The sequence below is a fragment of the Eleutherodactylus coqui genome, chromosome 2 (genome assembly GCF_035609145.1).
Source record: "Eleutherodactylus coqui strain aEleCoq1 chromosome 2, aEleCoq1.hap1, whole genome shotgun sequence".
Classification (NCBI taxonomy): domain Eukaryota; kingdom Metazoa; phylum Chordata; class Amphibia; order Anura; family Eleutherodactylidae; genus Eleutherodactylus; species Eleutherodactylus coqui.
The window spans coordinates 228084220-228099173 of NC_089838.1; the positions used below are offsets into that span (position 1 = coordinate 228084220).

The 14954-nt window shown below is 42.4% G+C and overlaps 1 protein-coding gene across 2 annotated transcripts in view; it reads right to left on the bottom strand.

Moving 5' to 3' along the window:
• UNC13C (unc-13 homolog C) overlaps positions 1-11454 on the bottom strand; it is a 457400-nt gene extending 445946 nt beyond the window's left edge. Inside the window, exon 1 of one of the 2 annotated variants that reach the window (XM_066592576.1) lies at positions 8445-11454. In XM_066592576.1, coding sequence (XP_066448673.1) covers positions 8445-11451 — 3007 coding nt within the window. In that variant the 5' untranslated portion in view covers positions 11452-11454. The remainder of the gene's footprint in view (positions 1-8444) is intronic. The other variant, XM_066592575.1, reaches the window with a different exon arrangement.
• Between the last annotated feature and the right edge of the window lie 3500 nt (positions 11455-14954).

The following is a 14954-nucleotide window of genomic DNA, read 5'->3' on the forward strand; positions in this document are numbered from 1 at the left end:
CATACATACATTCGTTTTTATATATCTAGATGACGGCAGCAGCGACCACTGAGGTTTTGTAGGCCGCTGCTTCCCCCTTGCAGGCTGAATAAAATAGCCGTTGTGTGGAACATCCAATTTATCCGGCTGCTGTGGCTTCTTGGGAAGATAGCCTAGTACATGTTTGCCCACTTCCAACTCCAATGGAGACTGACTGTAAATGGCTGGCGTGCTCTAGTATTTATGGTTCCAAGCTGTACGTGTCATTGCATACAGTCTATCTATCTATCTATCTATCTATCTATCTATCTATCTATCTAGGTTATTGCATACAGTCTGTCTATCTATCTATCTATCTATCTGGGTTATTGCATACAGTCTATCTATCTATCTATCTATCTATGACATCAGGAAATGAGAGAATTAGATTCCGTACGTGTCACTATTACCGCTGGGGTATGTGTACATGTGGCAGAAATGGGCAGGGCTCTTTCAGAATAGACCGGGTGCAGATTTTGACTGCTTTTTAGATGCGGAAATGCTGCAGAATTTTCCACAGAAATCTCCGCTGAGCACATTCTGCAGTATTTCCGCGTCCAAAAAGCAGTCAGAATCTGCACCCGGTCTATTCTGAAACAGCCTTGTCCTTTTTAGAACGACGGGGGTAAAATCATACGTTGTGATAAGCCCCGCCCCCTGACGTGTTGGCACTTTGCGATACATAAGTGGGTTTTGGGTTGTAGTTTGGGCACTCGGTCCCTAAAAGGTTCGCCATCACTGGCCTAGTACATGTTTGCCCACTTCCAACTTCAATGGAGACTGACTGTAAATGGCTGGCGTGCTCTAGTATTTATGGTTTCAAGCTGTACGTGTCATTGCATACAGTCTATCTATCTATCTATCTATCTATCTATGACATCAGGAAATGAGAGAATTAGATTTTGTAGGCCGCTGCTTCCCCCTTGCGGGCTGAATAAAATAGCCGTTGGGTGGAACATACAATTTATCCGGCTGCTGTGGCTTCTTAGGAAGATATCCTAGTACTTGTTTACCCACTTCCAACTCCAATGGTAATTGGCTGGCGTGCTCTAGTGGTTCCAAGCTGTACGTGTCATAATAGAGCCTTAATGACATCACAATGCAGCTTTATAGAACATGTTGGGGCATGTTCAAGGGCGTCCGATGTTGATGACATCAGTGATGACATCACAATAGCAGGTGGCTTACTTATTCGATCTACGTGGGGGGGGGGCGTAACTTTCGACGACGCTCGCGCGCCATTTATCGTAGGATATTTGTACTATGCCTATAATCTTCCCAGGAGTGTACTTAACAACTTCCCAAAGTTTCATGGCGATCGGATGAATGGTGTAGTAGCGCATAAAGGACAAACACGCACGCACGCACGCACGCAGACAGACATACATTCAATTTTATATATATAGATATATATATATATATATAGATATATATATATATATATATATATATATATATATGTATATACACATACACACACCGGTATATATATATATATATATATTTTTTTTTTTTCCCCCAGATATTCCAGGACTAATGCTAGAATAGTTCTATCTGCTGTTTCTATTGAAGAACCTTTCTGTGTCCGGTCGACTTCAGTAAATGCTCCAAGATGGTCACAGTTACTCAGTCTTCTCTGCAGTAAAACTGTCTTATAGCCCATTTACATGTGACCATTATCGTTCATAATCGTTCAAACTCCTGCACTCCCGATACACTTCCCATGTAAATGAAAGCAGCGAACAACTGTCTGCTTACAGTGAATGAAAGCGAGTGGAGATGGGGGGGGGGGGGGCACGCTCCCCGACCTGCTCCACCTCCATGCTGGCAGTGCTCTGTGCAATGCATCATTTGACCAGAATTTCTTGTTGTCTCAGAGAAGACAAAACAACTTCAGAAGCAGGCGCTCACCACAAAATAAATCCCACCACATACCGAGAGGAGCAGAGAGAAAAACAAGAATAATGTGTGGACCAATTACTATTCTATCATTAGTTCTAGAAGATCTGGAAAGAGAAACCTTGTTCTGAATAAGTTAGGCTAATTTCACATGTGCGAGTGTGATATCGGGCCATGAAACCCGTTAAAACCGCCTCCCATCACTTCAGGACAGTAGTGATCCTTTCAATGGGAAAACCTCAGATTGCACTCGCCCGACGTGCGATACTGTGCCAGCCCCAATGAAAACAATGGGCGGGGCAATGCGAAGGAACGCTCAAGGATACAAAATGCCATGATTTTTCCTGCATTGCGATGCAGGAAAAAAATTGTTCATGAGTATGACCCTATTCAAAAGAATGGGGTTCATGTCGGTTCGAGATTTGTGCGCCTCAGAAAGCACAAACCTTGCACGATTTTCTCAACAGTGTGAAAACAGCTTAAAAATACAAACATGTTTATAATTATGGACTAGATCTAACTACAAACAATATTTTTGTGGGAAAACCTCTTTAACCCCTTAAAGGACCAACCCCGGGAAATATACGGTGCTTGGTCCTGGGCTTTAATCACCATCGATAGCAGATGTATTAAAGAATCTGCTCTTGCAATCAAGCAGGAGCAGGTCAGGTTCCCAGCTGTTAGTCACAGCTGATAACCCAGTGGAAATGGGAGAAGCAGTTTTTAACTGCTTCTGCTTTCTCCTTTCCCAGGTACAAAGCACTAAATGTACTGAAAACTGAAAGTGAATAGGACTAAAAACTGTCAGCGGAGGAGGCGCAACACTCCAGCTTAAAGCAAGTAGGAAGTGATCAAAAGTGTGGAAAACTTCTCCTTCACCATATGAAGACGCGTTTTGGGGATAACCCCTTTATCAGTTCAGAACTTCTCCTGCCCTGGCTGACCCTCGCCACACAGGTAAAGAGGATCTCATTAACAACCCTTTTAGGGCCCACAAATTGCTTGTATGTTTCAACCCCTTTCCGCCATAGGATGTACAGTTACGTCCTGCGGTGACGGGGTACGTATGAAAAGAGATCGCAGGGGGCAACCTCTCTTCGTGCAGTGCAGGCACTGGCTGTTTATTACAGCTGACACCCATGGGCAATAGCTCTGCAATCAGCCAAGCGGCTGATCAGCACTATTAGGCCTCCTTCCCACGAACGGATTTCCGCCGCGTAATTCGCGGCGAAAATCCGCTGCGTTGCCCGCAGCTATTAGGTTCTATTGAACCTAATAGCACAATGCTCACGATGCGTAATTCCACCGCGGAATTACGCACCGCGATTTCTCCCGTCCTCACCCGCAGCATGCTCTATTTTCTGCGGGTGAGGACGGGCTGTACGCACTGACGGCTTCCATTGCAGTCAATGGAAGCCGTCCATTCACGCTATCTCCCGCTGTAACCAGCGGGAGATAGCGTGAAAAAACGCTTTCCCGCCCACCGCCGAGCGTCATATGACGCCAAATGACGCGGTCCGGCCGCGTCACGTGACACGGCTGGTGACGCGAGGGCGGTGGGCGGTGACGGGCGGTGACGCGCGGCGGTGGGCGGGGAAGCGATTTCACGCTATCTCCCGCAGGTAAGTATAGGGGCTCTGGGGGGCGCCGTGACGGGCTTCACAGCGTAATATTACGCTGCGGAGCCCGTCACGCTCGTGGGAAGGAGGCCTTAACCTTTAAATGCTGCTGACAGCGGCATTTAAATCCCCTGAATGATGTTCTGGGTTCCCGTAAGGTCCTCTGTGATGAGATTGCAGGGAGCCGTGTGAGTGTCTTGGCAGCCGAGGGCCTTCTGAAAGGCCCCAGGGCTGTCATAGCATTATGCCTATCAAGCCATGCCCATGGGGTGGCTTGATAGACTGCCTGTCAGATCGCAGTATGATGTAATGCTATGGCATTACATCATACTGCAGGAGCGATCAAAGCATCGCATGTTGAGGTCCCTTAGGAGGACTAAAAAAGAAAGTAAAAATAAGATCAATAAAGTTGTACTATCCTGGCTCCCCATGACAGCTCCAGGTTGTCAGCTACCTCCAAGAACCAACAGCATGGAGCTGTCACGTCCACAGCCCACGTGGCTTTAATTCTCAGGGGAAGCATGTTTTTATGTCTCTGAGGATTAAAGGCCACTTAGCTAGGACGTAAAAAGGCAATGGGGCCGTCGCTAAAGGGTTAAGTTATCAAAATGTCACTACATCATCAAATGTGTCTCTATTACATAGTTTTTAGTCAAACAAAAAGAAACATGGTTTATTGTGTCATTACTTACAAAGCATCACATAGAGAAGCATTTGCTTAAGATTTCTTCAGGTGTATACTAGCAGGAAACAAAGGAGTTCAGTTCTTTACAACTTATACCATGAAAATAGGTAACCCCCTTTTATTGTCTAGAAGACCTTTAACCTCTGCTATTGTCTAAAGGACCATTACCAACATGTATTTCTCTTTTCTAGCAGGCTCTACTCAAAATGTATTGTCCACAAATTCCCACACAAGTCTAATACCTATAGAGGTGTATGTTATGGATGCAGTGACAACACCATGAACATAGAAGGAAGATGCACTTGCAGAGGAGTAACCTGAAGTAACTTGGTCCCCAATGTAAGAGGACTCCCTCCCAACTGCCATATGCTATTTAAAATACTTTTTTCTTCTTTATGTCCATTAGACACCAGGGCCCATATCAGACTGTTACCTCTGCACTCCTTATATGCATTGCGCATTAACATATATGCAATGTGAATTTAAATACAGTTAAAATAGTTGTAGTACTCTGCAAGAAAGTCACATCCACACATACACTCCATTAACTCAGCGAAAGGGGGGAGGGTCCATGCTCCACAAGAAATACTAGGGGAATTTAGATCATTTTACTCCAAACTATATAACATACGCGGGACTGAGGAGGGAGCAGGGACCCAAAACGCACAAAGGATATCAGAATATCTGGATTCTCATGCCCCAGGACCCCTCTTACCAGAGGAATCCGAGGGTCTAGAAAAGGACTTTGAGCCAGAGGAACTCAAACAGGTGCTCTCAGAAACTAAACCAGGGAGAAGCCCAGGCCCGGACGGGTTCTCCCCGAGATTTTATAAGACTTGTGGAGACCTGATCTCAGATATGTTACTTAAAGCCTTCAACGAGGTTTCAGGGGGCTGCCCCTTCCCACCTCAAGCCCTTCAGGCCCATATCGTTCTGATACCCAAACCCGGGAAGGACCCCCTGTCGTGTGGCAGTTATCGTCCAATTTCTCTCATCAATTGTGACTTAAAAATATTCTCAAAAATGATAGCAAATAGGTTAAACCCTGCAATCCCCCGAATTATCCATGGAGATCAGGTGGGCTTCGTTCTGGGGAGAGAAGCGAGAGACAACTCCATAAAGACCTTGGCCTTGATCGACCGGGCAAGAAGGAAAAGAATCCCATTATGCCTGTTATCTGTCGACGCTGAAAAAGCGTTCGACAGAATCAGTTGGAAATTCCTAGAAGCAACTCTCCGCAAGGTGGGACTCGGACCAAGAGCTCTAGCTCGGATAATGGCCCTCTATCATCGCCCCTCGGCACAGGTCAGGGTCAATGGCAAGTTGTCAACCCCGTTTGAGGTTAGGAATGGCACACGACAGGGGTGTCCCTTATCCTCCACATTATACATCTTAGTTATGGAAGCATTAGCTAACGCAGTTAGGAACAACCCTTCAATACGCGGAATACAGACTGGTAGGGAGGATCGAAAGCTATCTCTATACGCGGACGACCTCCTGCTGTACGCCACCGAACCACACGTAAGCTTCCCCAATATCATACAAGAGTTCGCCACTTTTGGCAAGCTTAGCAATTATAAAGTAAATACCCAGAAATCTGTAGTCCTAAACATCACTATCCCACAACAGGAGGCCAGTAATATGGCTGCAGCCTTCCCATTTCTATGGAGAAACGACTCACTTAAACATCTGGGAATTCACATCCCAGCTGACCCAATTCAGCTGTTCGAACTGAATTACAAGCCGTTACTACTGACCCTGAAAAAGGACATGGAAAGTTGGGCAAGAGGCTCGCTGTCATGGTTTGGCAGAATGAGCGCAGTTAAAATGGATATCCTCCCTAGGATATTATATATCTTCCAATCAGCACCATGTAACCCCTCGAGAGTCTTCTTCGACAGATTGAGAAGTTTGATACTCCGGTTCATATGGAAGGGAGGTTCTAAAAGACTCAGTTACAAAAGTCTGTCCAAGCCAAAATCTAAGGGAGGGGCGGGCCTACCCGACTTTAACCTTTACCATAAAGCCACTATAGGAACCCTAATACTAGACCTACACCACCATGAATCAGATAAACTATGGGTACAAATCGAAAATGAGAGTAACACCTTTTCACCAAAAGGAGCATTTTGGGTCCCGAAGGGGGTCAATTGGGAGAAAGCGGAGGCTTCAAGCCTGATGACCACCCTCCTGGGGGAATGGAAAGGGGGCTGCCGGACAACAGTCCCGGGTCCCCTCACCCCTTTAACCGGAAACCCTCAGATCCCTGCAACACTGGGCATTCGCAGTCTGGGATTCCTACCCCTCGGAACGGAAGCTAAAGTAGGGGAGGTGATAGACTCTCAGGGCGTGCGCGACCTGGCGAACATGCAGGGAACGGGGGGAACTCCCCCGGGCTCATGGATGCAATACCTACAGATTCGTAGTTACCTGGGTAGGGTGAGACCAGAACAGGGGTGGAACCTAAATCTTACCCCGTTTGAGAAATTATGCAGTGGGGAAGAGGCGCCGAGGCATACCGTGTCAATACTGTACAGTCAGCTACTAGAGGAGAAACTTGATGGTCATACCCTCAGGTGGATTACTGCGTGGGAGGAGGTCCTGGGCAGGTCCTTCCCCGGAGAGCTCTGGAGCAAAGCATTCCATCATACCCATAAGATGTCGGTGGCCAGTAGGTTACAGGAACTGAACTTTAAAATACTATCAAGATGGTATATGACACCAGAGAGGCTTCGCTCCCTCTTCCCATCAGCCTCAAATACCTGCTGGCGATGCCTGGGGGAAGTGGGCTCGATGCTACATATATGGTGGGAGTGCCCCATGATCAAACCCATCTGGCGAGACATGGAAAAATTATACAGGAAGGTGTGCAGGGAACCATTGACCCTGACACCAGAGGTGGCACTTCTATCCATTCCTCCATCAGGAACCCACTCGCTCAAGAAAGGCCTGCTGAAATTCTTTATCATGGCCACGAGGCAGGTAATACCCAGATTCTGGAAGCAGGACATGGAAATCCCCAGAGGCGCGTGGGTAGGGGCAATGGATGAAATAGAAAGATTAGAGAGACTGAGATCACAGGACGACGAATCCGGACGAGAGAATTTCTACCGCACCTGGGCAGCCTGGATAGACACACGTGACTCTCCCGTATTCACTAGGTGGCTGCGGGACGGCAATTGTGAATAAAAACCAAAGGGTTTCAACCTGGATTCCCCCCCCTCACCCCCCCCCCCCCTGACCACGCTCTCCCCCTAATATCTTACCCCCCCCCACCTTCCCATGTCTGTCCAGTAACAGAAGAGAATTTATACAAAATAATATTGTTCTTCATAATGTTCTCTTTAATAGTTGCAATAATCAGTTCGAGATGTGAATTTCACACTATTAATAATACTTGTTAAGTTATGTTATACATGCAACAAAAAGCAATAAAATATGTTGGAGAAAAAAAAATAAAAAAATAGTTGTAGTACTCTAGGCATTACTTTTTGATAAATTGTACATTAGAATGACTGCATTGATCACATAAACTACTTGCTTGGTATGCATTCCTTGTATTTTTGGGGGGTTATAGCAAAAGGTAAATACCAGTTTTCTTATATACATTGAGCACAGATTCTGTCAAGGTGGCAATTGTTTGTCAGTTAGGAAATAGGATTGTAGCTCTAGCCAATCATATTTGCCAAAAACATACTTTATATAACACTAGATCGTGGTATAACCATGCAGAATAAACATTAACACAGATCATCAGCAGCAATGCTACACTGTAAGAATAAACAATTAATTAATGAAACACAGATAATAGATTTTATGACCTCCTACTTGATGATGTTTTTTTTATTATTTTTGTCCTCAAGTTAATTTATGGTGTCAACAAAAATAGCATTTAGCATTGATTTTCAAGATCTGTAGACAAAAGTTATATATACATATAAAAGCTGATCTGCAGATATTTATAACTAAAGCCCAGGATGGTGATGAATATTTTTCTAGTATAGCATGTCCAACAATGCCCTTGAGACAAAAGGCTCTTAGCAAATTGCCACAAAGTCATTGTGTAGCACAATAAATATATTATAATTGGCTTCTGGGTGACATAGTACTACCCCTTTTTATTGATTCTTTACAGAACTGTCATCTTATTTTTAGTAAGCTATCCAAAGCTATCACTGTAAAAGTACACATCATTTTAAAAACACAAAATAAAATGTAAGTACCTCCTGCAAGGATCCTTTCTTCAAGATCAGCCATTTCTTTCTTGTATGCCTTCATGGCAGCGTCCTTAAAACTTGGCCGAATACGCTTTTTCTTTGGGACCTCAAAGGTTTTCTCAGGCATGTTTTTATTCTCGTAATCGTTCTTGGCATTCTCGGTAGTGTCGTACACTACTTCACATTCAGGTTGTATTATATCCTCAGGAGCTAAGTCATCGTATGGAATGTTATATTCATCCATCTGTAAACCAGCTAACTCTGGGTCATATGAATGGTCATCATACTCTTGATATTCTTGCATTTGCTCTAGATTTTCATTTGTACTTGTTCTATTTTCAAGTTTGGCAAGAACTTCTTCCATGACCTCCACGTAGTCAGCTCCATTATCATTACCAGCTGTAGAGTCACCATAATCAATGTCATCATCAGCCTTGTAATAAAAAGGTTCTGTGTATACATCAGAATCAAGAGTAGTGCTGGATTCATTAGCAGTTGATTGTGATAAAGTACGAAATCTGCCCATAAACGAGGAGCCACTTTCATCACAGCCACTTAAGCTCTGGGTACTTTTGTTCCATACGACTTCCAGAGCTGATCTAGCACGTTGAAGAGTAGATCCAAACTTTGGAAAGCTAAAGGTTTTATCTGAAAGATCAATGCTTAATCGGCTGTGCCATGATTTTGGCGGAGCATCCTCTGAGTCATCACTTTGCAGTTCGCTCTGGCTGCGGTACATCATAGGCATTCTTCCCTGACTCTGGTAAATCTCATTGGCATTTGTTTCAATGTAAGATTCATATTCACTAGTCCATTGATTTTGTGACGGCGTGCAGATTTCAGGACAAGATGGAGAATTGCTATCGAGAGTGTAATTGTAATTTTCGGGGTTATATGGAATATCTGTACTTTGGCACTTTTCATAATTGTTTGCATAAGTTTCCATCTGTTGATCTGGGGGGCAGTTAACATTATAGGCAAAACCATGCTGTGTAGATGCATCAAGTCCAGAGTCTGTACCTTGTTCTAAATGGTGCCACTCTTTCCATGGTGACAAATCACCATGCAAAGAGAGCTGAGAGTCACTGTAGTGACTGCGGTCTCCTGAAGCACATAGTATCCCATTGCTGACACCACTGTCAACTGTCTCAGTGTTCTCGATTTCATTCTCTTCATGGTAAGGCTCTGCATCATTACTGAAAGCTTGCTCTTGAGAGCTCGCATACCAGTTTGATGAATTATCTTCTTGCCTTCTTTGCCAGAGTTCCCGATCAGAGGAAGACAACAGAGAACTTCCATTGGTTCTTATGAAATATTGGTTTTCTGAAAAATCTTCAGAGTAAGACTGGCATAACTTTGAAAAATCAGACTCTGAACGACTCAGTTTTGGTGTAGAAAAGTCAGTCTGTGAATGCCACAAGGGAGTTGAAGCACTGTAATATATTTTGTTTTTTTCCAAGCTATCAGATACAGGTGATTGAAAATTAAGATCTCCATAATCATCTTTACTTTTATAAGTGGCATCTTCAGATGTTCTGTGCGGTTTTTTATTATGGGATGAGTGTCCACTTCTTTTGCTCCCGTTTGATTTCGTCTGTGCTTCAGACTTGGAGCCTCTTGCATAACTATTTCTGTTTATGTCAGGTTCCAACTCTTTGTCACTGTCTTCATGGGATTCCCATTCATCATGATTAATCTTTGGCTCCGCAGCAGAGAATTTCATGTCCATACTCTCATATGTCTGGGATAAAGGAATTGCCTTTTCTTTTTTCACTTTCATTTCATGAGAAATAAAGTCTGTAGAAATCCCAATTCCAGTTCCTTTCAGTTTATAACACTTTTTTAAAACTAAATCTCGGTCTTGTTGTGTAGCAAAATAGACAAGAATTGGTCTAGGTTTTGCATTTGGACAATCTCTTTGTTGCCCTAGCCTGTGAGCAACTTCAATTTTCATACTGTTTTGCGCATCAGAGAATCCCATTTTGTCTATTAAAATTCTATAAACAACATTTTCACAGAGTTCATTTTTCTCTTCAGGCACATTTAGGAACCTTAGACTAAGCTTACTACCGTGATGACCTATCTGCTTAATGTAGTCATGGATGTCTCTGGTTTCTCTTCTTGACTGTACAAAACCTGAACGTAACTGCTCAATTTCACTTTGCACAACCTCAACACTGCTAGAAATTTCATCAATTGATTGCTTTAAAGAATTCACATGACCTCTTAATTCTGACAGTTCCGTTTCAATTTGACTTATACCTTGCAGTTCTTTAAAGATCATTTCCATGACATCATGAGTTTGACTTATGCAACCAGTAGAGCTAAAGCCAGGTTCAAGTGTATTGGTTTTCTGCTGACGGACTGTCCTGTCTAAAGACTTGCTTCGCAATCCCCATGTTTTCTTCCATGTGCTTACTTCTGAATCCGAAGAGACACATTCTTGACTTTTCTTCCATTTTCTAAGCTTCCGCAAAGCACCCATTTTTAAGTTGTGCAGTGTACGTTCCCCATCTGAGCTTCCATCGGAAGGAGCCAGGCTGCTCATGCTTTTTCTATTTCGCCTTACTGGCATGGTTTGTGATGAGTATTCCTTGGTTGTACTACCAGCCCTTGTTTCACTTAAAGATTCGGAATATGAACTATCAAGAGAAGATATTTCGTGAAGTGCATCGTCATTATTATTGCCAGCTAGAATAAGATTCTTTTGGAGCCCATTGGCGATTGCTACTCTATAACTAAATGTTGGAGAAAGTGAAAATTCCTTTTTAACAGTATCTTCTTCAGTTGACAAGTTGCAGGAAGAAGAACACTTGGCAATTTTCTTGACTGTGCTTTTGATGGTTGTGGAAATATTTGGATTCTTAACTAAGCCAAATTGAGAAATATCCTGTTCCTTTTTGCTTGGACTTACTTTCTTTTTTGTAGGATTGCCCAGTTTCTTTGTAAACATTCCTTTGCAAAGCTTATATATATAAGAGAAGATCAGACTCTTCAATAGGGCAGAAACCATCAGGGGAACTTTATATTAACCGATCTTTGCAAAAAAAATAAATCTCTGTCTCCTGAGCAATAGTTGTATGTCCACACAACATTAGGACGTCGCAGAAACAAACACCGGAGTACTTGTGCTAGAATGTATGTCCTATGGAAGGACTAGAAACCGTCTGCTTCTCATGACTTCTGGAAGTCTCTGCAATGAAGGCAGTTTAAACATCATTGATTCATACAGTACAAATTACAGTTGAGGATACTGAAGGCATAGAGAATAGTAAGCATAACATGCAGCACAAACATCTAAATAATGGACATGTACATAGCAGCTAGTGGTAGATGCAGTAAGGTCTTTATTCATGACCAATTAAGAATTTACTTTGGTATTATATTGCAACATGATATTGCAGATCTGAAAGCCAAACAGAAGTACCAAAGATTAGCATTAGCACTCTGCTTAAGGCATATAGTAGATCCATTAAATCCTCAGCCAGTTGACTGGTAAGAGCTTGGCTACTGATTATAACATGCATAATGGAAAATGTCTTTTTTAAATCCTCCATAGGTTACATTTGACCTTAGAAAATCTTCCATTGTTCATACTTCAAAAACAGTGGACTATAAAATCAACCAAATGTACTTATTTCTAAATATCTATAAAGTTATTTACATAAATATAAGCTATGGGAAACAAAACAAAACAAAATAACTAACAACATCACATAAAACAAGAAGTATATTTACAAAGCTCATTTAATAGTTATACTACTGATTAGATTTCATGATGCGAACTAATATTATACGCTTAAACAAAGTTATAATATGGACACACTAGTTAAAGGCCCAATGCACATGGGCGTAATTGCATTGCGTCCGCCTCCGGATTCAGCAGCAAATACTGCCCATAGACATACTATAGAAAATCGCTTTTCCCTGTCCACGAGTGGAAATCAATTGCAATTTTCCACTCGTGGAGGGAAAATCGTAGCATGTTCTACTTCCTAATGTTCTATTCCAGTAAAGTGAGGTTTTACTGAAATTAACTTAAGGTACCTTTGCACAAGATGACTATCAATTGAATAATTACTTGAACGAGTGAATGTAAACGAAGGTCGGCCCATGTAGACACGGCTACTAACCAGATAACCAGCAGTAATTTGCTAGCTGTTTGGTTCAGCTCAGTTAAAAAATAGTCGTTGATTGCTGAAAAGTTGCCCAGTGTATAGGCATAGTAGTTTATTATTAAACAACTTGTGAGCAAATCTGCATGGAGAAAATCTCTTTTCCCCCCCGTAACGATTTTGCAGAACGAACACTGAATAGCGATTCTCCGCTCGCGGGCGGCAAATCGCAGCATGCCGCAATTTGCCACGATTCTCCGCGGTGAGCCTATCTGTCAGATAGTCTCACCGCGGAGAACTGACAGTTCTATCCCCTGCTCCCGGGCGGCGGAAGATCACTAGCAATACTCCGCAATGCCCGTGGACAGGAGGCCTTACTGTCTAAGGAAAAATAGCTTAAATGCTTTGTATCCTCATTGGTGTTTCTCAGGTTGACTCTCAACTCCAGCTCAAAATCGCAGCTTTGTAAATAGACCTCTGTACACATCACACTATACAACTTCCAACTGAACAAATGAAAACAGCAACAAGGTGACTTTACTGTTAGGACATTCACCAGTTTCCACATGAGTTTACACACTAGCTAGATATAAGACACCATGTTTCAATGTAGGTGGTAATTTAAGTGATGTCTTATTTCAACTGGAACAAGAACAAAATAGTGAAAAGATATACGTACATGTGAAATCTTAACCAATATGATCACCTGAAAGCCAGACAACAAAAGGATACATTATTTAGCAATACCAACTTGTATTTAACTGATGAGTACTTTAGCCTGGGATACAAATGTAACCAAAACAGTGGCACGCATTAATGGAAACATTTCTTAACAGGTATGTAACTCAAAAGGATGTTACAGAATTGTATTTTTTTTTCATATGTCTCTTTCAATACTCTATGATGATATTCTATAGGGAATTTGATCTACTTTGTAGCGATTGTATTAAGAACTATACAAATACAGCCCTATTATTTCAGAGTTGCCTGTCAGTTTGCTCAAAGACAAAATGCTTTGCTGTGCCAGTAAAACTGCCCTGTTCCGCTTTTGGATTATTAATATATTACATTATTTCCTAAAGTAAGTACATCCAATGCCTTTGGAGCTACTATTACCCTAATTTCCCTCAAACTTGGAATTTCCCAATTGTAAACATTGAAAGTGCCAATATGTTACATATCCACAAGTTTAAAGCTGCATAGATGTCTTCAACAGCACTCAATGCGCACTGAAATGAAGACGATTAGGCCCTAGTAGTCTGTTTAGAAATTGGTTTGCTTTGTAGGGTGCTGGTATTTGTTGCAATGCAACTGGGCCATTTCAATCATTTTAATATCCTTTATCCTAATTTTTTTAGTCGTCTTGCTCCTGAATAGATAGGCAGAAACAAAAGTACCTGTAGTTTCTGACACATTGTATTTTCAATTACAATGAATTACAACTGAATTAAAATACAGTGGTCCCTCAACATACAATATTAATTGCTTCCGGGATGACCATTATATATGGAATAATAATATTTATTTGTATAGTTCCAACATGTTTCACAGAACTTTTGAAATCAGGGGAAAAATACATAAAAGAAGTCATAACATACAGTATTAATGCGAAGCTTGAACAGTAAGGGGGAAGCCCTGTTCAGCAGAGCTTACAGACTGGAAGGAAGAATATATATAGAGTACTATATATACATAAAGCTGTGCAGGTAGATCACCAGCTGTGTTTGTGTGTAACCAGAAATAGGTGCAATGGGATGAGTGGAGAATGGCAGCGGGAAGAAAGGTGTGGGGTTTCCAAGGGGGAATCCAGAAGAAGGGTAAATGGAGAAGAGAAAGTTTAGATTAGGGAATATGGTAGGCCTCTCTAAAAAGGTGTGGTTTTAGGGTTGGCTTAACCCAACTCCAATTCAATTTCACTGCCACCCGCACGCTTCCCAGGTCTTATTTATTACGGGTGAGAAACGCGTTGTGGAGTCCTTGGAATTACTCAACAGAATATATATCGGGTTGTCAATGGGGATGTGGAAGTTGAAATTTCACAGTAGGGGAGCCAGGTGACAAAGTGGTCGAGAAATAGACTGGGAGGGCCCAGAAGTGTGACCTGGAAGGTCATTGTGGGGTGAGAAGAATGCCTGTTCTCAGGTCAGGGGGCATGGGAGAAGTGTAGATCATCACAAGATAGAGCAGTAAGGGAGGAAGTGTCAGACTGTTGAATCTATGTCTCTGTGACAACCAGCAGATTTAGAGATTTTATAATGAATTCATAATGGATACTGGGTAGTTTACTGCATACTGACAGTTCCAGAGTGCACATTTAACCCTTTCCCCTCCAATTTTGCATTCAGGGTTTCCTAAAAGGCTTTCTCTTTTTGCTGTTATACAAGGGTTCCATCTGCTGGCT